The sequence below is a fragment of the Trachypithecus francoisi genome, unplaced genomic scaffold (assembly GCF_009764315.1).
Source record: "Trachypithecus francoisi isolate TF-2019V2 unplaced genomic scaffold, Tfra_2.0 Lachesis_group14, whole genome shotgun sequence".
In the NCBI taxonomy this organism is placed as follows: Eukaryota; Metazoa; Chordata; class Mammalia; order Primates; family Cercopithecidae; genus Trachypithecus; species Trachypithecus francoisi.
This window is the reverse complement of record NW_022681459.1, coordinates 21,597,600-21,621,150: the sequence shown is the minus strand read 5'-3', so window position 1 is coordinate 21,621,150 and position 23,551 is coordinate 21,597,600. Positions and strand designations below refer to the sequence as shown.

Here is a 23,551-nt window from a genome sequence, read left to right as displayed (position 1 = left end):
CTGCAAAGGCCGAGTTGGGTCCTTGTGATAGAGAACGTGTGGACCACACATCCAAAAATATTTACTACCTGTTCCTCTGCAGAAAAGAGTGTGCTGACCTCTGTTCTAGAATCATCCCGAACTTTTAGACTACGTGGCCACATGTGGCCCCTTTGGTCCTCTATGGCCTTACGGATGCACTTTCTGGGGCACCCAAGCACAGGAGCCACGGGTTCCCACGCACCGTGGGAACTCCTTCAGTCAGACTGAGGCAGGCCCTGGCTCAGCAGATGCCACGGTTCTTCGGGAGAATTTCGTCTAAATATAAAATACCAGAATTTGTTTTTTGCTTGTTTGTTTGTTGTTTGTTTAAAAAGGTAACCAGTAACTATCACTAAGCCCAGAATTAAGGACTTACGTGTTTGATTGCTTTCGTATGTGCATGTGTCAAATCCACATATCTGACTGTTAGGCTTTCTAGCATACATAGCTCCCGTTCCGTCCGTAGCTTTCGGCTGCCTCATTGGCGCCCTCTATTGAGAACCCTTGGCCTAGACACCCGGGGAACCGTCTGTGGGGGCTCCTTCGCTGTGGCCCCATTGTTATGGCAGCTTCTCGCCACAGGGGGGCAGAGGATCCATGGGTACCGCGTAGCCTTGCGGTGCAAGAATCCCGCAGGTCCCAGAGTGACTTCGGATAGTGTTTCCAGAGCCTACGGGTCTACACCAACAATGCCGCGGGGTGCTGAATCAGAGGGAGACGGAATCACAAAATTTCACAAGGCTTTGTGGGTTAAAGTCAGGACAATTTGCACACGCAGTTTACTTAGCTGTCTTATGTGAGCCAGCATGTTTCTTTTTTTCTTTTATTTTTTCTTCTAAAAAACTTTTCTTTTTTAAGTTATTATTATTATTATTTTACAAATCTTGTGTTGAGAGCTGACTTTCAATAGATCACAGCGAGGGAGAGCTTGTTTCTCTTCTCACAGGGGAACATTCCTGCAAGAAGATGCAAATCAGGCACAGCAGGCAGACAGATGGAAGTTAAAACCAATTTAATAAAATGTTTGAAGCGAGAATTGCAAACACACTCTCATAAAAACAGCTGATTACCTGAAAGAGTTAATATGTTTGTTGTAAACTCTTGACACTTAAAAAAATAATTTACCTTTTCAATAGATAATAGATGTATAGTAAAAATAAACAAATAAACCATTTTTTAAAAATACTACCTAGAGGTAATAAAGGGATCCTTATGTCTCCTTTCAGAAATATTTTATGGGCCGGGCGCGGTGGCTCAAGCCTGTAATCCCAGCACTTTGGGAGGCCGAGACGGGCGGATCACGAGGTCAGGAGATCGAGACCATCCTGGCTAACACAGTGAAACCCCGTCTCTACTAAAAATACAAAAACTAGCCGGGCGAGGTGGCGGGCGCCTGTAGTCCCAGCTACTCGGGAGGCTGAGGCAGGAGAATGGCGTGAACCCGGGAGGCGGAGCTTGCAGTGAGCTGAGATCCGGCCACTGCACTCCAGTCCGGGCGACAGAGGGAGACTCCGCTTCAAAAAAAAAGAGAAATATTTTATGGACGTACAAGAATATCCAGCTTTTATATACAAATGATGGCATACGCACACACCAATGGGCACCGTATTTATTTTCCCCCATTTAGCAATATATAGAAGATTGTTATTTTGTTTTTTTGAGACAAGGTCATGCTCTGTTGCCCAGGCTGGAGTGTAGTGCAGTGGTGTGATATGGCTCACTGTGGCCTCAAACTCCTGGCTCAAGGCCTCCTCCCCTCTCAGCCTCTCAAGTAGCTGGGACTACAGGTGTGCACCACCATGCCTTTCTTTCTCTTTCCTTCCTTCCTTCCTTCCTTCCTTCCTTCCTTCCTTCCTTCCTTCTCTCTCTCTCCCTCCCTGCCTCCCTCCCTCTCTCTCTCTTTCTCTTTCTTTCTTCCTTCCTTCCTTCCTTTCTTTCTTTCTTTCTTTCTTCTTTCTTTTCTTTCTTTCTTTCTTTTTTTCTTCCGAGTCTCGTTCTGCTGCCCAGGCTGGAGTGTAGTGGTGCACTCTCGGCTCACTGCAACCTCTGCCTCATGGGTTCAAGTGATTCTTCTGCCTCAGCCTCCTTAGTAGTTGGGACTACAGGCCCCTCGCCATCACCACACCCTGCTAATTTTTTTTTTATTTTTAGTAGAGACTGGGTTTCACCATGTTGGCCAGGCTGGTCTCCAACTCCTGACCTCAGGTGATCCACCCACCTCAGCCTCCTAAAGTGCTGGGATTACAGGTGTGAGCCACTGAGCCCGGCCATTTCCTATTTCTTTCAATGCTTGCACAGGAGCCCATTGCATGGATCTTCATACTGTTTTTAATCAGTTCTCTGTCAATGGGCATTTATGTAGTTTCCAATCTTTTACAGTTACAAACAATGGAGGCAATGGGTCAATGACTATGTCTGTGCCTATATCCTTTAAACAGGCTCATACCTAAGCCCCAAAATTCCTAGAAGATGAATGACTGAACAGAAGGTATATACGGTATACATCTTAATAATGCCAATTATCCTTAAGCATGCCAATAATAGTAACTGACTTCTATGAGCTTCACCTGTCAGACACCATTCTGACTGCCTTAGATACGTGAACTAAACTGTGGAGAAGGCTTTGCAAGTAGCCCCATTTTACAGATGATCTTACTCATCTACTGGTAGTTTAATGAAATCTCTTGATAATTTTAATTTGCATGTATATGATTACGAGTGAGGATGAGCATGTTTTTATCTGTTTAAAAGACATTTGTGGCAGGGCACAGTGGTTCACGCCTGTAATCCCAGCACTTTGGGAGGCAGAGGTGGGTGGATCACCTGAGGTCAGGAGTTCGAGACCAGCCTGGCCAACGTGGTGAAAGCCCCATCTCTACTAAAAACACAAAAATTAACTGGGTATAGTGGCGGGTGCCTGTATTCCCAGCTACTCAGGAGGCTGAGGCAGGAGAACTGCTTGAACCCAGGAGGTGGAGGTTGCAGTGAGCCAAGATCGCACAACTGCACTCCAGCCTGGGTGATGAGAGCAAGACTCCATCTCAAAAAAAAAAAAAAGAGACATTTATATATCCTTTTCTGTGACTAGTTAGTTGTTCATGTCCTTTATCTTTCTGCCGAGTTGCTGGTCTGTATTTTTTTCTTTCTTTTTTTTCTTTTTCTTTTTCTTTTTTTTTTTTTTTGAGATGGAGTCCGCTCTGTCACCCAGGCTGGAGTACAGTGGCACGATCTCTGCTCACTGACCCTCCACCTCCCGGGTTCAAGCGATTCTCGAATCTCAGCCTCCCAAGTAGCTGGGATTACAGGTGTGCGCCACCATGCCCGGCTAATTTTTGTATTTTCAGTAGAGACGGGATTTCGCCACGTTGGCCAGGCTGGTCTTGAACTCCTGACTTCAAGTGATGCCCCACCCTTGAGTCACCATGCCCAGTCAACTGGTCTGTTTCTTAATGTTAAAGTTTTTGACTATAAAAAATTGGACAGTTTATTGTATGTGTTACAAATGTTTACCCCATTATCATTGATCTCTTGACTTTTTGATAGCCTTTTTTGCCATAAAGAAATGTCTAACTTTGTGTAATTGGATTTATCAGTCTTGTTTCTTAATGATTTCTGACTTTTATACCACACTTGGAAAGATTGCCACAATCTGGGATTATAGAAATAAATCTCTCATCTTTGCTCTAGTTCTCTCATGGCTTTATTTAAACATATATATATATATGGAATGTATTTCGGTGTGTGTAGAGCTCCAGTTTTACTCTTTCCCAGTCTACTCGGTCGTCCCACTCATTTCTGATGTAACTAATCTTTTCTCCGTGGATTTGAAATGTCCGCTTTATTTTATACTGTTTTCCCGACTGTTTTGAGTCTATTTCTGGATTTTATTCGTTCCACTGATCTGTCTGCCTGTTTATTTATTTATTTATTTGTTTATTTTAATTTTGAGGTAGAGTCTTGCGCTGTCGCCCAGGCTGAAGTACAGTGGTGCAATCTCATCTCACTGCAACCTCTGCTTCCCAGTGTCCACGATTCTCCTGCCTCAGCCTGCCAAGTAGCTGAGATTCCAGGCGCGTGCCACCACGCGCCTGGCTACTTTTTATATTTTTAATAGAGATAGGGTTTCACCATGTTGGTCAGGCTGGTCTCAAACTCCTCACCTTGGGTGATCTACCAGCCTTGGCCTCCCAAAGTGCCAGGATTCCAGGTGTGGGTCACCATGCGCAGCACCCATCTGCCTGTTTACATGCCAGGATCAAACACTTTTAGTTTCTGTGGCTTTCCAATATCTTTTGACATCTTGTGGTGATATTTTTGTTCATACTTTCTCCCTGGAATTTCCTTGGCTATTTTTGCATGTTCAATTTTCCATAAAAATATTAGCATCAACTTGTCTCTGTTAATTTCAATGAGGCAAAACCCTCAAGCTCTTTGTTTAAATAAGAAATCTAACATTTTTTTTTATCCCCTGACTCCTGTGAGAGAAGAGAGAAACCAAAGAAAGTTCGCAAAGGCTTATACCTTTGAGGAAACAGAGGTGTCAATTTAAATACATATGCCAGAGCCAATCAGTCTGAATTTTAGCCTTTGGGGAAATTAGGGTTGCTTTTCTTGGGCATCGCATCAATCTCTGAAATCCAGGGAATTTACTTACTCCTTTGTTAAAATGACATAGGCAAGGATAGGTGTTTGTTTGTTCGTTTGTTTTGAGATAGAGTCTTACTCTTTTCACCCAGGCTGGAGTGCAATGGTGTGATCTCGGCTCACTGCAACCTCTACATCCTAGGTTCAAATGATTCTCCTGCCTCAGTCTCCCGAGTAGCTGGGATTACAAGCACCTGCCACCACCCAGCTAATTTTTGTATTTTTAGTAGAGACGGAGTTTCACCGTGTTGGTCAGGCTGGTCTCAAACTCCTGACCTCGTGATCTGCCTGACTTGGCCTCCCAAAGTGCTGGGACCACAGGCGTGAGCCACTGCACCCAGCCTATTTGTTTTTTAATGCACTGAGCAGTAAATTTAAATTATCTACCTCTAAATTGTTTCTTCATTTTTTCTTACTTTCTATAAATTTTTCTTTATGAGTTTTGATGCTGGTTTATCTGCTGCATAGATAGTCATGATGTTATCTGATCAGTGTGGATTATGAAGTATCTCCCGTTATCTTATTTAAATGCTCTCTGCATTGAATTCAACATAAATGATATTAACATGGAGATTTCTTTTTTTATGTTTGTATTTGCTTCATGTATTATGCCCATTCTTTTCGTTTCAATATAATTAAGTGATTTGTTAGTAATTGGAAAGTGACTTAGAACATTCCCAGCACATGGTGAGTACTAATTATTTGCTAAAAATAAAATATAAAGGCCTTTTGTATGTCCTGTATGCAGAACATCATGCCAAGAGGAAACCCCAGGGAAATTAAGCAATTACTCTTTCTTTAGTCCCTGGCAACCACAATCTGCTTTTGGTCTCAATGGATATTATTTATCTTTTCTGGACATTTTATATAAATGAAATTGTATAATTTATGTCTTTTTGCATCTGGCTTATTTCACTTAGCATAATGCTTTCAAGGGTCTTTGATGTTATGGCATGTACCAGCGCTTCACTCCTTTTTATGGCTGAATAATATTCTACTGTATGGACAGACCACGTTTTGCTTATTGATTCATCCATGGGTAGACACGTGGGTTGTTTCCACCTTTTGGTTTCTGTGAATACTCTGAACACTCATGTGCAAGTATTTCTTTGAATAGCTGTTTTCAGTTATTTGGGGTATATACCAAGGAGTGGAAGTGGTGGATAGTATGGCAGTTCTGTGATTAATGGATTTAGTTTTTTATTTTTTATTTTTTATTTTTATAGAGACGGGATCTTGCTATGTTACCCAGGCTGTTCCCAAACTCCTGGGCTCAAATCCTCTCACCTTGGCCTCCTGAAGTGCTGGTCTTATAGGCAGGAGCCATCATGCCCAGGCCTTCTAAGGTTAACGTTTTGAAGAGGCACTATCTTCTCTTCCATAGCAGATACATCATGTTATACTCCCACCAGCAGTGTATGATGACTGCCATGGGGTAATATGACATTTTCCCACATCCTCACCAACAAGTGTTCATTCCTTTGTATGTGTGAAGTGGTATCTCGTTGTGGTTTATTTTCTGTTTCTTTCAATACTAATGATTCTGAACATCTTTTCATGTGCTTGTTAGCCATTTTCTGGTAATTATTTTTAATCATACCTTCTGATAATACACTCCATCCTCCATTTCTCAGGAAATATCTATTGGTCATCTAATACAGGTGAAGATAAAAGTAGAATATTTCTGTTTTTTCTGCCTAGCCCAACCACCTTTTCCGGCAATTCTTTCTAAAGAAGGATCTTCTCCTCAACCTCCTTTTTCCCAATTTCTGCATCTTATTTCTTTTTTTATGGTTCAAATCCCAGTAATTTTTTTTACTGTTTACTGCTCACTTACTTATTTTTTGCTTCTCCTCCCACTAGATATAAGTTTCATGAGGGCAACTAATCTGTCTATCTTGTTCTGTTTGTAAAACCAGCACTTACCTAGTGTAGTATCGGACTGGCTTATAGTAAGTTGTAATAAATATTTTTAAATAAATATCTGAATGAATGAACCACAATAAGCCCAGTTTTATTCTCAATGACTCCCATATAGGATATGCATAATAATGATAGACTTAAGAACTTATACTTATATCCACATGTGTTAGTTTTCAGAAACTGCTATCATAAATTGAGGTAGGAGGCTGGACTTGACTTCAAAGGCAGGGTTTGGATACTGGACCATATTAAGGAGTAGCTAAAACAGGTACAGGGCGGAAGCACCTTTCCATAGGACACACCCACCAATGTGTGCCACATACTATGGAGTTCACTGGAAGGTGCGACCCCTTTCCATGGCAACAACCCAACAACCTGGAAATGAGCACTCTTATTCTAAACTTTTCTGCATAATCTGACCCTTAATCTGCATATAATTAAAAGTGGGTATCAATAGGACGACAGAACTGCCTTTGAGCTGCTACTCTGGGCACACTGCCTATGGGGTAGCTCTGCTCTGTAAAGAGCAGGACCTCTGCGGCTACTGTCCACTGCTGCTTCAGTAGAAGTTGCTGTCTAATGCCACCAGCTTGCCCTTGAATTCCTTCCTGGGTGAAGCCAAGAACCCTCTCAGGCTACAACCCAATTTGGGGGCTTGCCTGCCCTGCATCAAAATAACCACAAACTTGGTGGCTTAGAACAACAGATATCTATTCTCTGTTAGTTCTGGAGACCTGTCCAAAATCAAAGTGTTGGCAGGATGCTACTCCCTGTGAAGGCTCTAGGGGAGGACCTTTTCTTGCCTCTCCTAACCTCTGGTGGTTCCAGGCAGTCTGTGGCTTGTGGCTGCATCACTCCAATCCCTGCCTCCATCTTCACATGGCCTTCTTCCCTGTGTCTCTGTCTTTTCCTTTTCTGTCTTTTGTAAGGACACTTGCCATTGGATATAAGGTCCGCTGTAATATACAGGATGATCTCACCTCAAGATTCTCACCTTACTTACCTCCACAAGACCCCTTATTCCAAATAAGGTCATATGCTGAGGTTCCAGTTGGACATATCTTTTAAGGAGACACCATTCAATCCACTGCAGCAACTAATTAAGTTCTGCACATTCCACCTTCTAAAAATCTCTTGGATCCATCGACTTCTCTCCAGACTTGCTCCCACTCCTTCTTTCAAATACTGTCATCTCCTGCCTGGATTATGCCTGCAGCTGCCTAACTTGTTTCTCTGCCTCCAGTTCTGCCCCTGTTCAATCCACACTCTGTGATGCAGCTGGAGTGATCTAAAACAGACAACTTTTGTCTTTTGCTGAGCATGTGCTGCAGACCAGCTCCATCGCTGGCCGCCATCTTAATGCTACAGTGATTGCCCACAGCAGGTTCCTGACAGTCAGGCTGGTCGGAGCCATGCCCTGGGATTTTCCTGGCTGAACAGGCAGGAAAGTGCCTCTCCGCCTTCTACTGGTGGAACTGTTGAGGTGTGAATCTGAGCACCAAATGCCACAGCTTGTGTGCTTCTCTGCAGACGGGGGAAATTAGGCCAACCTGCAGAGAGAGGCAGAGATGGAAGACAGGAGGGGGACAGAGAACCCTGGGGGACCCTCCTCCTGGCATCAAGCCCCTTGGCTAGCCCTCCCCTTCCTCTCTCTTCCTCACATGAACTGGTAAAGTCTCCCTTGTTGTTAACTCTGGTTGAGATGTGGCTGTGCACTCTAGAGCATCCTGACTGTAACTAGCATCCTTACAGACAAGATTCATGGGATCTGATAACCACACAACTTTATTTCTGCCTCCACTGTTTCCTTAAATCTCTTCTGCGGGCCCTACATATACTGGAGTTTGATCTTGCCCTGCCCCTATATTCCTTTTTTTTTTTTTTTTTTTTTTTAACAGCAGAGGGATGAGGTGACTTGGCTGCAATCCTGCAATTAGTAAATGATCAAGTCCCGACTGGAACATGGTTCTTCCAGTTCTAAAGGCTGTGAGCTTTCCTTTGAACCTCCCTAGAGATGAGTCCCTAAATGCTGGAGAAGAGAAAAATGAAGTTAAAAGGAAGGACAAAGGTGACATATAAATTAAAGATTTTAAACATATGCAATGCCTCTTTAACCTCCAGCAGAGGGAAAGGCCTCTGGAGTCTGTGCTCTTAGCCGGGAGGGGATGCAGGGGTCCTTTATCTGGAGAAGCAGGGCAAGGAAGAGACTCAGTTGTTCTCTGCAGGGGTCCTTCTCTGTCATTTTTAATGTCTTTTTGCACTGCAGGGCATCGGAGCTGACTGATGAGGTCTGCCTCCTCTAGAAAATTCTCCTTGGAAAGAATGTCAAATGTGGATATGAACATTTATTTGTTGACATTTTTAAAATGCCAATCCTGACCCCCTGAAATGCAAAGGCATTTGTTTCTTTTCTTTTTAAAATTTCTTTGGGAGTCAAGTCCACATCATTGCCACCTTTGCTCCCCCCAATTTAGACACCTTTCTTCGAAGCTGACTGGCTTCTCAGTGGACAAAAATTGCCATTGCCCTCTGGGAGAGTTGGGTCTTTGATGTCAAGGGTACTGCAGGATATTGGAATTCGTTCTCCCAGAACTGTAGCTCACACAAATATTTACCAGGTGAGTGGCTTTGCTTGGTTGCGTTCAGGGCAATATTTGTCTAGACTGAACCGGAGGCCTAAGCAAGGAGGTATCCACAAGTCAGAAGAAAATTCTTGGCCCTCGTTCTGATACAGGTTGTTCCATTTTGCTGTTATATAAGCACTGGGGAACGACAGGAGGCAGGCGCCACCCACACAGCAGAGGGAAGCAGGCAGCTGCAGGGCCCTACCCTGACCATGATCTCGACCACTCCCCGCCAAGGGACGGGGACACTCTTCATGTGATGGCACCATGTGGCCAGATATAGAATCCTTTAAAAATAGTATTTGTATTTTTCCATGAATACCTTCAACTTTTTTCCCCACCATCCATCAGGGCTTTCTACATTAAAGAAACAACAGGGAAGCCGGGTGTTGTGGCGCTCCCCTGTAATCCAGCTACTCAGGAGGCTGAGACAGGAGAATCGCTTGAACCTGGGAGGTGGAGGCTGCAGTGAGCCAAGATCACGCCACTGCGCTCCAGCCTGGGTGACTGAGCAAGACAAGAAAAGAAAAGAAAGAAAAGAAAAGAGAAGGAGAGAGAAAAAAACAAACAAACAAGACAACAGGGAGAGGTTTATATTGAAGCAGACAATGCATACAAAAAAGTGCCTGTTCACAAGGCTACAGCTCCACAAAGTGTCTCAAATTGAACAAACTTGTAAAACAGAATGTGACCGGTACCCAGAGTCCCCCTCATGCCGTCATCATGTACCCTCCCCTGAAAAGAAGTATCCACTAATCTGCCTTTTAACATCAGAGGTTGATTTTGCCCAACAGGGAGAGCTTAAGGTCGTGGATGTGCCTTGGCAGTGAGAGTTTATGATTCAACCTTTGGGGAAGTGATTGAGACAGTTCACCACACAGGATCCCAGGTCCGGCGTGAAGGTCACCAGTTCACCACACAGGATCCTGGGTCTGGTGTGAAGGTGACCATTCAGGGTATGGAAGGAGAATGACTTTGGTCTTGATGACCCACCTCTGGCACCTTTGAGCTATGGGACATTGGGCCAGTCACTTCCCTGAGCCTGAGGGTCCTTTCTTTTTTTTTTTTTTGAGACGGAGTCTCGCTCTGTTGCCCAGGCTGGAGTGCAGTGGCGTGATCTCGGCTCACTGCAAGCTCCGCCTCCCGGGTTTACGCCATTCTCCTGCCTCAACCTCCCGAGTAGCTGGGACTAGGGTCCTCTCTTTAAATGCGGATAATACTCCTGCCTCGCAGGATTCTGGGAGGTGTGGGAAGCACTCGACACAGATCTATTCGCTAACATCAGTGCCCCTCGACACGCCGACTAGACAGGACTTTCCATGGAGCAGAATGGCTGCTCCACAAAAGGCCATCTTTCCTTCCGTCTCACGATTATTTTGGCGCTTATGATTCCCCACATCTCATGCCGACGTCCTCCTGAGCGGAATGTTAAATCTATTCACTTCACAAATGACACGCTCTCCAAAGCCTCCATCTCTGGCACATCGGCTGCCTGGTGCGCTCTCCCTGGTCTACTCAGATACCTCCCCAGAGAGTGGCTCTTCCCACAAGGAGTGCCAGGCTTCTCTCCTGCCTTCTCGGGACCAAGGACATAAGACCCTGCTCATCCTTCACCACCTTTACCTTGCAGATGAGAAAACTGAGGCTCACAAAGATGAGGGGGCTGGCCCAGCGTCATGCAGCAAGGTTGTGGCTGGGGCCAGAGCCCTGACTCCCAGACCTCGTCCCTGCCACCTGCCCCTTATTATCGCGGGTCAGGTGCTCTCACCTCCCACCTCACCGGCAGGGTCCAAACCCCTTGTCTGTGTGGCAGAGGGGGAATGCCACGGTCCATCCCACAGCGAGAGACAGCAGGAGCCAAATGAAACTTCAACAAAGACATCTAACAAATGGGTGCATTTATTATTGAATAGATAATACACATATGGTTAAAAATATTTAAAGCATAAAAATATTTAGTGGGAGCTTTCCCTCCCACACCTGCCATATATCTACCTGGTTCTCTCCTCCACTAGGTAACTCCTCTTCTTAATTTCTTAGACATTCTGCTGGTGTTTTAAATGCTTACAGCGGCAAAATCAGATATATATATATATGTGTTTGTTTGTGTGTGTGTGTGTATATATATATGCTTCCTCTCAATTGTTTGATACATGGTAACATGCTCTCTTCTTTACCTTTTTCATTTAACAACACACCTTAGAGAGCTTTATACATCAGTACATAAATAACTTCCTCATTCTTTTTCACAGCTGTGTAATACTCCATCTATATGTGTATTATTTTTAACAGTTTTATTGAAATATAATTCATATATCATAAAATACATCCATTTAAGTATACATTCACTTTCTTTGTATATTCACAATTGTATACAGCCAGCACCACAATTTTTTTTTTTTTTTTTTTTTTTTTTGAGACAGAGTCTCGCTCTGCCGCCCAGGCTGGAGTGCAGTGGCCGGGTCTCAGCTCACTGCAAGCTCCGCCTCCTGGGTTTACGCCATTCTCCTGCCTCAGCCTCCCAAGCAGCTGGAACTACAGGCGCCCGCCATGTCGCCCGGCTAGTTTTTTGTATTTTTTAGTAGAGACAGGGTTTCACCATGTTAGCCAGGATGGTCTCGATCTCCTGACCTCGTGATCCGCCCGTCTCGGCCTCCCAAAGTGCTGGGATTACAGGCTTGAGCCACCGTGCCCGGCCCAGCACCACAATTTTAGAATAGTTTTATTACCCCTCCAAAAATGCTATATACCCTTAGTTATCACCCCCAATCCCTCCCGCTAGTCAGCCACTAATCTACTTTCTGTCTTTGTAAATTTGCCTATTCTTGGCATTTCATGTAAATGAAATCCTACAATATGTAATCCTTTGTGACTGACTTCTTTTATTTAGCACAATGTTTGCAAGGTTCATCCATGTTATAGCATATATCAGTACTTCATTCCTGTTTATTGCTGAATAACATTCCGTTGTATGGATAAACCACATTTCATTTATTCATTCATCAGTTGATGGACATTTGGGTTGTTTCCATTTTTTGCTATTACAGATAATGCTGCTTTGAACGTATGTGTTCAAATTTTTGTGTGAACTTATGTTTTTATTTCTCCTGGGAAGATACCCAGGAGTGGAATTGCTGGATCATATGGCTTATTTTATAACTTACTTACCCAGTACCCCTTGATGGAAATTTCATCAAATTGTAGCTTAAAAACCAGCAACCATCACAAATGTGGCAGGCTGGATCCTAGAGTGAGGATTAGGAAGAAATGCAGCTGGAAACAATGGCTGGATAATTGGACTTGCCAGTCTTCCAACTTTTCCTTCCCGCTCCCAGGGAAACTTTACACCCAGACACTTACTCTAGCACCTTCCAGTTAAGCCTGCCTCAACTCCAATGCAGTCTGTGACTCTGGGAAAGAGAAGAGCCATTTCTCACCACCTGGCGCGGGAGCCCACTGCCCACTGACCCCTCAGGGAAAGCCGGGAAAGCCCGGGGCCCCTCAGGTGTGTCACCCTGGGGGTGTCACTCCCTTCCTGTCTGGGTTTCCTCATCTGGGAGACTGTCCAGAGGAAGCTGGTGACTCTTGACCATGGAGTTTCCTGGCCCTATGATGACAGATCTCTGCCACACCTGGCCATCTGCCACACCTGCAACAGGTGCAGAATGCAGGGGAATTCAATAGCCATCCAAGCTCTAAGCTGAGAGCCAGCCTCAGGGAGAGCTTCTGGCCACCTCAGCTCATGATGGGACCTGGGAGAGCTGGAGATCCCTTAATACCAGCATGTTTTTAAAAATTGTTTTGACTTAGAGCTTCTTAACAAGTCAAAGCTGGGAAGTGCTTTCTGTTCTGATGTAACAGAAGACACAGCAAATCGGATCTTCTGATTAATTGCATGAGAGCAAAGTCATCCACTTACTAAATTTGTTTGGTGCTGCCGTAAGATTGTTGGAAGATCATATTACTTCCCGCTCTGGAAACTCAGTGCAGCCCAACTGCAGTAGGACTGATCCCTCCCTAGAAGAAGGAGTTCTCCTTTCATCATCTTCCCCTTCTGTGCATGGCAGCCGCTTGAACTTGCCCCTCCAAGAGTCAAGGACAAGACCACCCCATGGAATGTGAGTACTCAGCTACAACGCAAGGTTGGGCAGTTTGACATTTACTTACATATTTAACATCATTAAATTGCAAGTACAAAATGGCAGGGAGGAAAAAGTTTCTCTCTTCTACAGGATATGTTTGTCCATTAAAATACAACCTAACTTACTTTTACCTTTGTAAAAAAGCTAAAATATAACGTATTGCAATAATTAATATAGTGAGTTTCTTTCATATAGAAAATGGACTGGTTTTTAAATAATTTAATATTCTATATATCGTCCTTAGTTGGGAATATTTTATTTGTATTTGAATATATTGCATCGTTCTATGACAATTTCCAGAAAGTTCTATGAGTTTGTACATGTGTTCCAAGTTTCAGTAAGTTCTCTTGCCCTAATATAAGGATATTGTGTTCTTGTTGGGTTGATTTGCTGTCTGTTTGTTGTAATAATTACGGGAATTTTTCATCTTCCTTACTTTAATGTCTCAAACCATTCCACCAAACAATGGCGTAAAATTTATTCTTGTGGTGGTGTTTCTTGTGAGTGACTAATTTTATGTAATTAAATCTGTTCATTTGTCCTGGGCTTTGTCACATGTAGTTTGAAAAGTAATTTTTAAATAGTTTATTCCTTCATCTAACAGTAATAAGCCCAATCACTCATTCTGGAAACTAACTACAATAAAAAATACTGGCCTCTCTGAGTCTTGCATTAGCAAAATGAATTAGCAACAAACATACAACTATCAAATGGAAAGCATTTTGGAGCACCTTTGGTCTACCCTGTGGGCTACTAAATTGATCCTATGACATGTTTTAAAATACATTTGTGTTCACACAGAGCAAGCAATGGGGGTTTGAGCCAGTAAAGCCCCACTGGGAAACGTCTCACAGGATTGCACCCAATGTCCCTGGTTTTCATTGTTTCATTTTCTCCACTGACTCTCCAACTAGAGAAAACAGTTTTGAATTAAACAGCAATTGAGATCTTAATCTTCTGGTCTTACAAGGGCACACAACGTCTTTACCCAGGGGCACTTCACCAGGGTGACCAGAAAAGTACCAACTTGTACACTATTTCTTTTCAAAAATAAGTACACACAGTACTAAGTGTACAAAAGGGCATACCATGAAAAATATATCTTCTTCTCCCAGGTCTCTCCCCCAGAGGCAATTGATGATACTAATTTCTTATGCATTCTTCCAGAGATGTTCTATACACACAAAAACTACAAGCAAATAACATATAACCTCCCCCTTTTTTACAAGTGGTGTTGCACAGCATATCACCATTAGATTATTTTTTCACTTATTAACATTCAGTACCATAAAAAACCCCTTACTATTTTTTATGACTGCATAGTATTCCACTGCATGGAGGTTCCAAATGCGTTTCACCATTTCTCAGTTGGTGCTATTCAAGCTGCTCCCAAGCATTCATCATCACAAGCAGGACTGCGATGACTAACCTTCAGCATATATTGTTTCTAGATGTTCTGGAGCATCTTTAGGATAGATTCCTAGAGATAGAATTGCTGAGTCAAAGGTAAGTGCATTTGTAATGCTCATAGATCTTGTCCGTGTGACCTCCATGTTGGTTGTATGAATTTACCAGCAATTATACAATTAAAACTCTCCTTGGAAAAAATGTCAAGTGTGGATATGAACATTTATTTGTTGACATTTTAAAAATGCCAATCCTGACCCCCTGAAATGCAGAGGCACTTGCTTCTTTTCTTTTACAAGGTTTTTTTCTTTTGGAGTGAAGTCCACGTCATTGCCACCTTTACTCCCAATTTAGACACCTTTCTTCTAAGCTGGACAAAATAACAAAAAAAGCCAATTTTTTTTGTTAGTTTATTCTAAAACATCATGAATTTGCAAATCCAATAGGTGACAAAATGCTTTCTAGTTATTATCTTTATTTGCATTTTTCTTACATGAGTGATATTGAGAAGCTCTTCTTATGTTGAATGTTCATTTTTTCCCTATGAACTATTTGTCTATATCTTTTGCACATTTTTCTACCGCAGTTTTTTGTGGGTTTTTTTTTTGTTTTTTTTGTTTTTGTTTTGAGACGGAGTCTCGGTCTGTCGCCCGGGCTGGAGTGCAGTGGCCGGATCTCAGCTCACTGCAAGCTCCGCCTCCCGGGTTCACGCCATTCTCCTGCCTCAGCCTCCCGAGTAGCTGGGACTACAGGTGCCTGCCACCTCGCCCGGCTAGTTTTTTGTATTTTTTAGTAGAGACAGAGTTTCACAGTGTTAGCCAGGATGGTCTCGATCTCCTGACCTCGTGATCCGCCCGTCTCGGCCTCCCAAAGTGCTGGGATAGTTTTAAACTTTTTCTTACAGAACTGAAGGCTATTTAGAAAATCAGTAATATAAATTGCACTCTGTCATCTGCCTCTTGGTTTTATGGTATGAAATAGTTTAATTTTTTTTATGTCGTTGAATTTGATTTATAGTTCTTCTTTTTTTCTTCTGAATTTTTGTTATGCTTAAAAGAATATTCCACTCTGAGATGATAAAGAAAAAAATCTGCCATGCTGTACTCTAGTACTATAAATTGTTTCACTTTTTATGTTAAAATATTTGATTTATCTGGGCTTTTTTTTTTTTTTTTAATTTGGACCGATTTATCTGGTCATACGGTGGAGAGATGTGGATCTAATGTTATTTTCCCCAATGCTACATATTGAATAATCCATCTTTTTCCACCGATCAGAAATGCTCCTTTATTAGCTAGCTATCAAATTCTAATTCCTAGCTATTGATGCTGTTTTTGCTCTGTTTCATTGGTTTGCTTGCCTGTGTTTTCAGCATCACACTATTTTAGCTGTCATAGTTTTATTTTATTTATTTTTTATTTTTTAAGATGGAGTCTTGCTCTGTTGCCCAGGCTGGAGTGCAGTGGCCTGATCTTGGCTCACTGCAACCTCCACCTCCTGGATTCAAGTGATTCTCCTGCCTCAACCTCCCTAGTAGTTGGAACTACAGACGTGTGCCACCATGCCCGGTTAATTTTTGTATTTTTAGTAGAGACGGGGTTTCACCATTTTGGCCAGGATGGTCTCGAACTCCTGACCTCAGGTGATCTGCCTGCCTCAGCCTCCCAAAGTGCTGGGATTACAGGTGTGAGCCACCGTGCCCAGTGCTGTTGTAGTTTTATAGGGAGAGTTGTACCTGGTTCTGAAGAACACCCAACCCACACACTCTGCAAAGCCCAGCAAGTCCCAGCTGGGCTGTGTGCATATAAAGCATTCATTCATTGAAAAAAATGTAAATTAGTTTTGCTGGCTGGCTGATTTAAAATTTGTGGCTAGGCTAATTCATTAATATTCTTTTTATTCAGATTTTTTTTTCTAATTAGCCTTGACAGTTGATTTTTCTTTTTCTTTTTCTTTCTTTCTTTTTCTGTTTTCTGTTTTTGTGGGTTTTTTAAAATAGGTTCCCATGCTGGAATGTAATGGTGTGAACACAGCTCACTGCAGCCTCAACCTCCTGAGCTCAAGTGATCCTCCAGCCTCAGCCTCCTAAGTAGTTGGGACCACAGGCTTGCCCACCACACATGGCTAATTTTTTAAATTTCTTGTAGAAACAGGGTCTTGTCACATTGGCCAGGCTGGTCTCAACCTCCTGGGCTCAAGCAATCTTCCAACCTTAGCCTCCCAAAGTGCTGGGATTACAGGCATGAGACATCACGCCCGGCCAACAGTTGATTTTTCTAAATGAATAGTGTATTGATTTCACAAATAAATCCTGTTGTTGTTTGCATTGTAATTATGTTTGTGGTATAAATTATTTGGGGGATAACTGACATCTTTATGATGTTGTGTCTCCTATTCAAGAACTTAGTGTTTTTCTGGGCACAGTGGCTCATGCCTGTAATCCCAGTGCTTGGGAGGCTAAGGTGAGAAGAGCTCTTGAGACCAGGAATTCAAAACCAGCCTGGTCAACACGGTGAGACCCCATCTCTACAAAAAAAAAAAAAAAAAAGAGAGAGAAAAAAGAAAAAAATAGCCTGGCATGGTGCTGCGTGTCTCTGGTTACAGCTATTTGTGAGGCTGAGGCAGGAGGATCGACTGAGCCCAGGAGTTCGAGGCTGTAGTGAGCTATGATCATGCCACTGCACTCCAGTCCGAGTGACAGAGCGAGACTGTCTCTCTAGCAAAAAACAAAAAGCAAAACAAACAACAAAACAACAACAACAACAAAAACACAGTGTTTTGGACTCTTTTGATTTTTAAAAATATATGGACATACCTGTCGTTACACTCCTGCTCATGCCTCAGAGAAGGCCTCTTGGAGCAGCGCCACATTTTCATGGATAGGAGGGCTCCATGCTCCTTGGTGTGGCCAGGCAGCCCTCAACCCAGGATGCTGGGTCTCATCTGGACCTCTCTATTTCTCAGGGGCCAAGTGGACTCCCCATGAAACCTCCAACCAGACCCAGGGCAGCACTCTCCCGAGGCTCCTACTGGAGGACCACACGGAGGGGAGGAACACCACCAACTCCACCAGGGCGCTGAAGGGGCCGGATGGAACTAGCGCCGCCTGGTATATCCTCACCATCATCGGCATCTACGCGGTGATTTTCGTCTTCCGGCTGGCCAGCAACATTCTCAGAGAGAATGACAAGTCCTTAGAAGACGTTTATTACTCAAATCTGACCTCCGAACTCAAAATGAAAGGACTCCAGGGCAAGGTCGCCAAGTGCTCCTCACGGACCATCAGCAACAGAGCGGTGCTGCAGTCCTGCCAGGCCCACCTGGGGGCAAAGGGCGGGAGCAGCGGGCCCCAAACCGCAACCCCAGAGACCCCCTGAGAGTCAAGGCCAGGAGGCCTTCCCCAGGATGGCCCCAGACTTCTTGGAGGGGAGCAGCTTTGGGTTTACTTGGAGCCCTTGAGTGGGTCTGGGGGTGCATCGCTGACCAGGGGTGCTTCTGGCTGCTAGTTTGTGACCAGAGCCAGCCACCCAGTTCCTCCTCAGGCTTCCAGGTGCTTCGAGAAGAGAGAGCAGGGCAGCGGTTTCTAGCCAAATTCAATCTTCACTGGCAAAGCCTGTGCTCTGGGGAGGAGCACTGTTCCACTGTTCTCGGAGGAATCCGGAGACTCCTGGGGGCATACAAAGAGGTGGCTCCTTGTTATGGAAAGAAGAGTGAACTTGGAGTCGAATGTCCTGGGTTAAAATTCAACTTCTGGGCCGGGCGCGGTGGCTCAAGCCTGTAATCCCAGCACTTTGGGAGGCCGAGACGGGCGGATCACGAGGTCAGGAGATCGAGACCATCCTGGCTAACATGGTGAAACCCCGTCTCTACTAAAAAATACAAAAAACTAGCCGGGCGACATGGCGGGCGCCTGTAGTCCCAGCTGCTTGGGAGGCTGAGGCAGGAGAATGGCGTAAACCCAGGAGGCGGAGCTTGCAGTGAGCTGAGACCCGGCCACTGCACTCCAGCCTGGGCGGCAGAGCGAGACTCCGTCTCAAAAAAAAAAAAAAAAAAAAAAAAATTCAACTTCTGGGGAGTCACATAAACTGAGCAGCTAGTTCCTCACTTGGGACATCTAGGGTTTGGGGACAGATGGCTTTAAAAGGCTATTTTATTTGAAAGACTCTGGCTTGAATATAGGACCAAAGTTGTTAATATCAGAAGTTGGAAATTCTTCATTTTCATTGAAAGAATTAGGTAAGTCAAAAAAAAGCACTGGAGCTGGGTGTGGTGGCTCATGCCTGTAATCCCAGTGTTTAGGGACCCTGAGGCAGTAGGATCCTTTGAGCCTAGAAGATTGAGTGCAGCCTGGGCAACCTAGACAGACCCCGTTTTTTTGAGACGGAGTTTTGCTCTTCTTGTCAGGCTGGAGTGCAATGGCACAATCTCAGCTCACCGCAACCTCTGCCTCCTGGATTCAAGCAATTCTCCTACCTCAGCCTCCTGAGTAGCTGGGACTACAGGCATGTGCCACCACACCTGGCTAATTGTTTTGTACTTTTAGCAGAGACGAGGTTTCACCATTTTGGCCAGTCTGGTCTTGATCTCCTGACCCCATGATCCACCCATCTTGGTCTCCCAAAGGCTGGGATGACAGGCATGATCCACCGCGCCCGGGCATGTGCCTGTGGTCCCAGGTACTTGAGAGACTGAGGTGGGAGGATTGCTTGAGCTTGGGAAGTTGAGGTTGCAGTAAGCTGTGATCATGCCACTGCACTCGAGCTTGGGTGACAGAGTGAGACCCTGTCTTAAAAAATAATAATAATATTTTTTTTAAAGAAAAAAAGCATTAATTTTGGAGTCAGAAGAACCAAACTCTAGTCTGGGTTTGATTATCAACCACTCCGGTGTCCTTTCACACATCACTTCGCTTCTCTAGAACTTAGTTTCCGTACAGATAAAATGAGGCTAATGATGTCAGATCTGCCAACCTTACCAAGTAGATGAGATCTAATGAAACCATGCATGTGAATGAATTTTGAAAAGTAAAATAAGTATGTAAATATAAGCCTTGTTGTGGTGAATGGTGATGGTGGTGACTGGTGGTGCTAGGTGATGCTGATGGTTTTGGTGGTGGTGATGGTTTATGTTGATGGCGGTGTTGGTGTTGGTGATGTTGTTGTTGGTGGTTATGATGTTGATGATGGTGGTGTAGGTGGTGGTGGTTGATGTTGGCATTGATGGTGGTGGTCATGATGCTATTCTGAAACAGGAAATGACTAACTCATTGACAATTAGTCTCTAAGCAATGGCTGTGTTGTTTTGTTCCACAAGAGAATTCCATCTGCATGTCAGTTGATGACCTGTGCTGTCAATTGAATCCATGAGATTTCCCATGTGGACATTCTTAGATTTCCTTACATTACATACCATATGCTTCACTCAAATGTTTTACAAATACTTGTTACTTAAATACTTTTCTTTGTCTAAAAAAGAAATAAGATCTTGTCTAGATGATTGATTAACTTAGGGAGATTCTGATTAACAGAATTTCTACAAGTGGCTTTCAGCAGGCAAAGAGAAAATTATATTTTGTACCAATTTACATAAAGTTCATCTAGTTCAGCTTCTGGAGATGTCCCTGGGGCTAGAGATGAAATATCTTTTTCCTGTCCACAGACAGTGGTCTGCCGTTCACCCCATGAACTCATAATGGTCAGAATTAAACCCTGAGCTTTGCTTATGGAGGGTGAGATATATTTCCAAGTATTTCTTTTTCTTTTCACATTTTCCACATCATTACCATCATCATTGTCATCATCATCATTGTCATCATCCTACAGGTTGAAAACAGAAGTGTTAGTTTATTTATATAGTTTATATAGTCTTTATGCGTATGTTTGAGATGCTTACAGGGCAGGGCAAAACAGGAGACACAAAAGTAGACAAAAATGTAATCCACAGTCATAGGAGTGCAGAATGCATTCAAATCGGGCTGAACGGCCAGAACTTAGGTGAATCTGAGGATAGGAAGAGTGAATTGGCACAATCCCCCCTTGTTGGTTGGCCCTGCAGCATGCATTTCCCCTCCTCTAATCCAGCTGCCCCGAATTTTCATTTGAGGATCCATACAGCTCTAGGGAAGTTGAAACTACCCCCAGTTCAAGAATTGGAATAAGTTTCAACATGAGAAAGCTGACTGCAAATAATTTTTAAAAAATAATAAGAATAAGTGTTTTAAGAAGGGGGAATAAGAGGCCTATACTGATCCAGTCGTTGCATCCCATCTCCTGGCCTCATTGCTTGGGACCAGGATGGACACCTGACCTAAGTGACACAACCCAATAAGAATGACCAGAAGAACTTTAATGCTGAATTCTGGAGCAAAAAAGCTTTCTCTTGCTCTGGATGGTGTGAAAAGCAGATCTGAGCCTGGAATTGTTACGGGAATGGGATCCTGATCCAGAACCCAAGGGAGGGTTCTTGAATCTTGCACAAGAAAAAATTCAGGGCAAGTCCATAAAGTAAAGTGAAAGCAAGTTTATTAAGAAAGTAAAGAAAAAAAGACTGGCTACTCCATAGGCAGAGCAGCAGTAGGGGCTGCTTGACTGAGTACACTATGGTTATTTCTTGAATGTATGCTAAACAAGGGGTGGATTATTCATAGATTTTCCAGGAAAGGGCCAGGGATTTCTCAGAACTCTCAGTTCTTTTAGACTATATAGGGTCTCCTTTTAGACCATATAGGGTAACTTCTGGACATTGCCATGGCATTTGTAAGCTGTCATGGCACTAGTAGAAGTGTCTTTTACCACGTGAATGCATTACAATTAGCATATAATGAGCAGTGAGGACAACCAGAAGTCACTCTTATCACCTCTGATAAAGAAATTTTGGCTGACTTCTTTATTGCATCCTGTTTTATCAGCAGGGTCTTTGTGACCTGTATCTTTTTTTTTTTTTTTTTTTTTGAGACAGAGTCTCGCTCTGTCGCCCAGGCTGGAGTGCAGTGACCGGATCTCAGCTCACTGCAAGCTCCGCCTCCCGAGTTTACGCCATTCTCCTGCCTCAGCCTCTCGAGTAGCTGGGACCACAGGCGCCCGCCACCTCGCCCGGCTAGTTTTTTGTATTTTTTAGTAGAGACGGGATTTCACCATGTTAGCCAGGATGGTCTCGATCTCCTGACCTCATGATCCGCCCGTCTTGGCCTCCCAAAGTGCTGGGATTACAGGCTTGAGCCACCGCGCCCGGCCTGTGACCTATATCTTGTGATGCCAGTCCTGCTGGCCTCCTGTCTCACCCTGTGACTAAGAATGCCTACCCTCCTGGAATGCAGCCCAACAAGTCTCATCCTCATTTTGCACAGCCTTTAATTAAGATGGAGTCGCTCTGGTTCGAAAACCTCTAACAGAATTGCTGGATTCATTTTGCCACCATGAAGAAAACCAACTTGAAGGCAAAAAGAAAAACAGCATCTAGAGGGGAGCAGAATGAGGAAATTACAGAGACCAGAGCCTGTATCAACTGTACCCAGAGCCTTCATTTACCACCGGAGTTTTTCAGTTTGTGAACCAATGAGTTCTTTTTATTAAGTCTGTTGGAGCTAGGCTTTTGTTCCTCACAACCAAAAATATCCTAAATGATACCATTGGATAAATGATTTCCTGAAGGAAGTGGGCCTTGGAGTCAAATTTGAAAAGAGAAGATATGTGATGTGCTGTGTGGGAGGCTGGGATCACTTTTTTTCACCAAGATTTTTACATTTATAGGCTTTTATATTTATAGGGGAAAAAACAGATTCAGTACACTTCTTACTTTAGCTCAATGATCATTTGTAGGATTTCTCATTGCTTGACCTCTCAAAGAGCACTTAGTGAGACTCTATACCATTTAATCCTCACCGCTGACTGTCAGTAGACTGCCATGGAAACTCCAAGGATGCCTGCCCTGTTAGACATGTGGTCAGAGACTGGCTCCAAAGGTATCTCCCAAAGAGCAAAAGCCACCGTCTTCCTGTTGGCGCCCAAACACAGGTGCATGAGCTCCAAGGACACCTTCCTAGGCCACCTCTCTGCTGCCTGATCTAAACTCTCTCCCTTTCTGGGAGCTGGTCTGAGAGTCTGCCTTGAAGATGTGTTGGATGGGAACTATTGGTGTGTAGGCTCCATTGTGAGCAATACTGATGAGAAATGGTCCCAAGTAGTATGGATATTTTGCATAAAGCCCCTGAAATCTGACATGCTCAGGGTCAGAACCATGAACCACTGTCTTGACAAACCCCATGTACATGGACTAATAGGGAAGGTGTGGGCACCATGGCGTTAGTAGTCAACCGGAGAGGGGGAAAGAGATTTGTATGTGCCACCAGCCCTGAAGGAGACAGGGACAGAACACACTGATTCTCAACATTCCAGACACCTACTGTCTGGGAGGGACCTGGTGAGAGGTAATTACCTCCATGCTGTTCTTGTGATAGTGATTGAGTTCTCACAAGATCTGATGGTTTTATAAGGGGCTTTCCCCTCTTTGCTCTTCACTTCTCCTTCCTGCCATCATGTGAAGAAGGATATGTTTGCTTCCTTTTCTGCCATGATTTTACATGTTTGCCTATGTAAATTTCCCCTCAAGATTTAGGGGATCAGGTCAGATAAAGGCCTTCCTCTGAAATGGAAATTATTTAAAATCGATAAGGAAGTCATCCAGGAATGACTTCCTCTGGGGATCTGTGGCTGACGGTACCAGGGTTTGTACCAAACCAAATCACGGTAACTAGAGCTTCCCCAGGTGATTGTAACCCACCTCCTAAATAAA

The 23,551-nt window shown here is 43.8% G+C and overlaps 1 protein-coding gene across 1 annotated transcript; it reads left to right on the top strand.

Annotated features, from left to right (window-relative positions):
- Positions 1–13,197: 13,197 nt before the first annotated feature.
- SMIM34A (small integral membrane protein 34A) lies at positions 13,198–18,184 on the top strand. The gene is made up of 2 exons (XM_033232401.1): positions 13,198–13,330; positions 17,726–18,184. The coding sequence occupies exons 1-2, from the start codon at positions 13,324–13,326 to the stop codon at positions 18,136–18,138; spliced, it is 420 nt and encodes a 139-aa protein (XP_033088292.1). The 5' UTR covers positions 13,198–13,323; the 3' UTR covers positions 18,139–18,184.
- Positions 18,185–23,551: the final 5,367 nt, after the last annotated feature.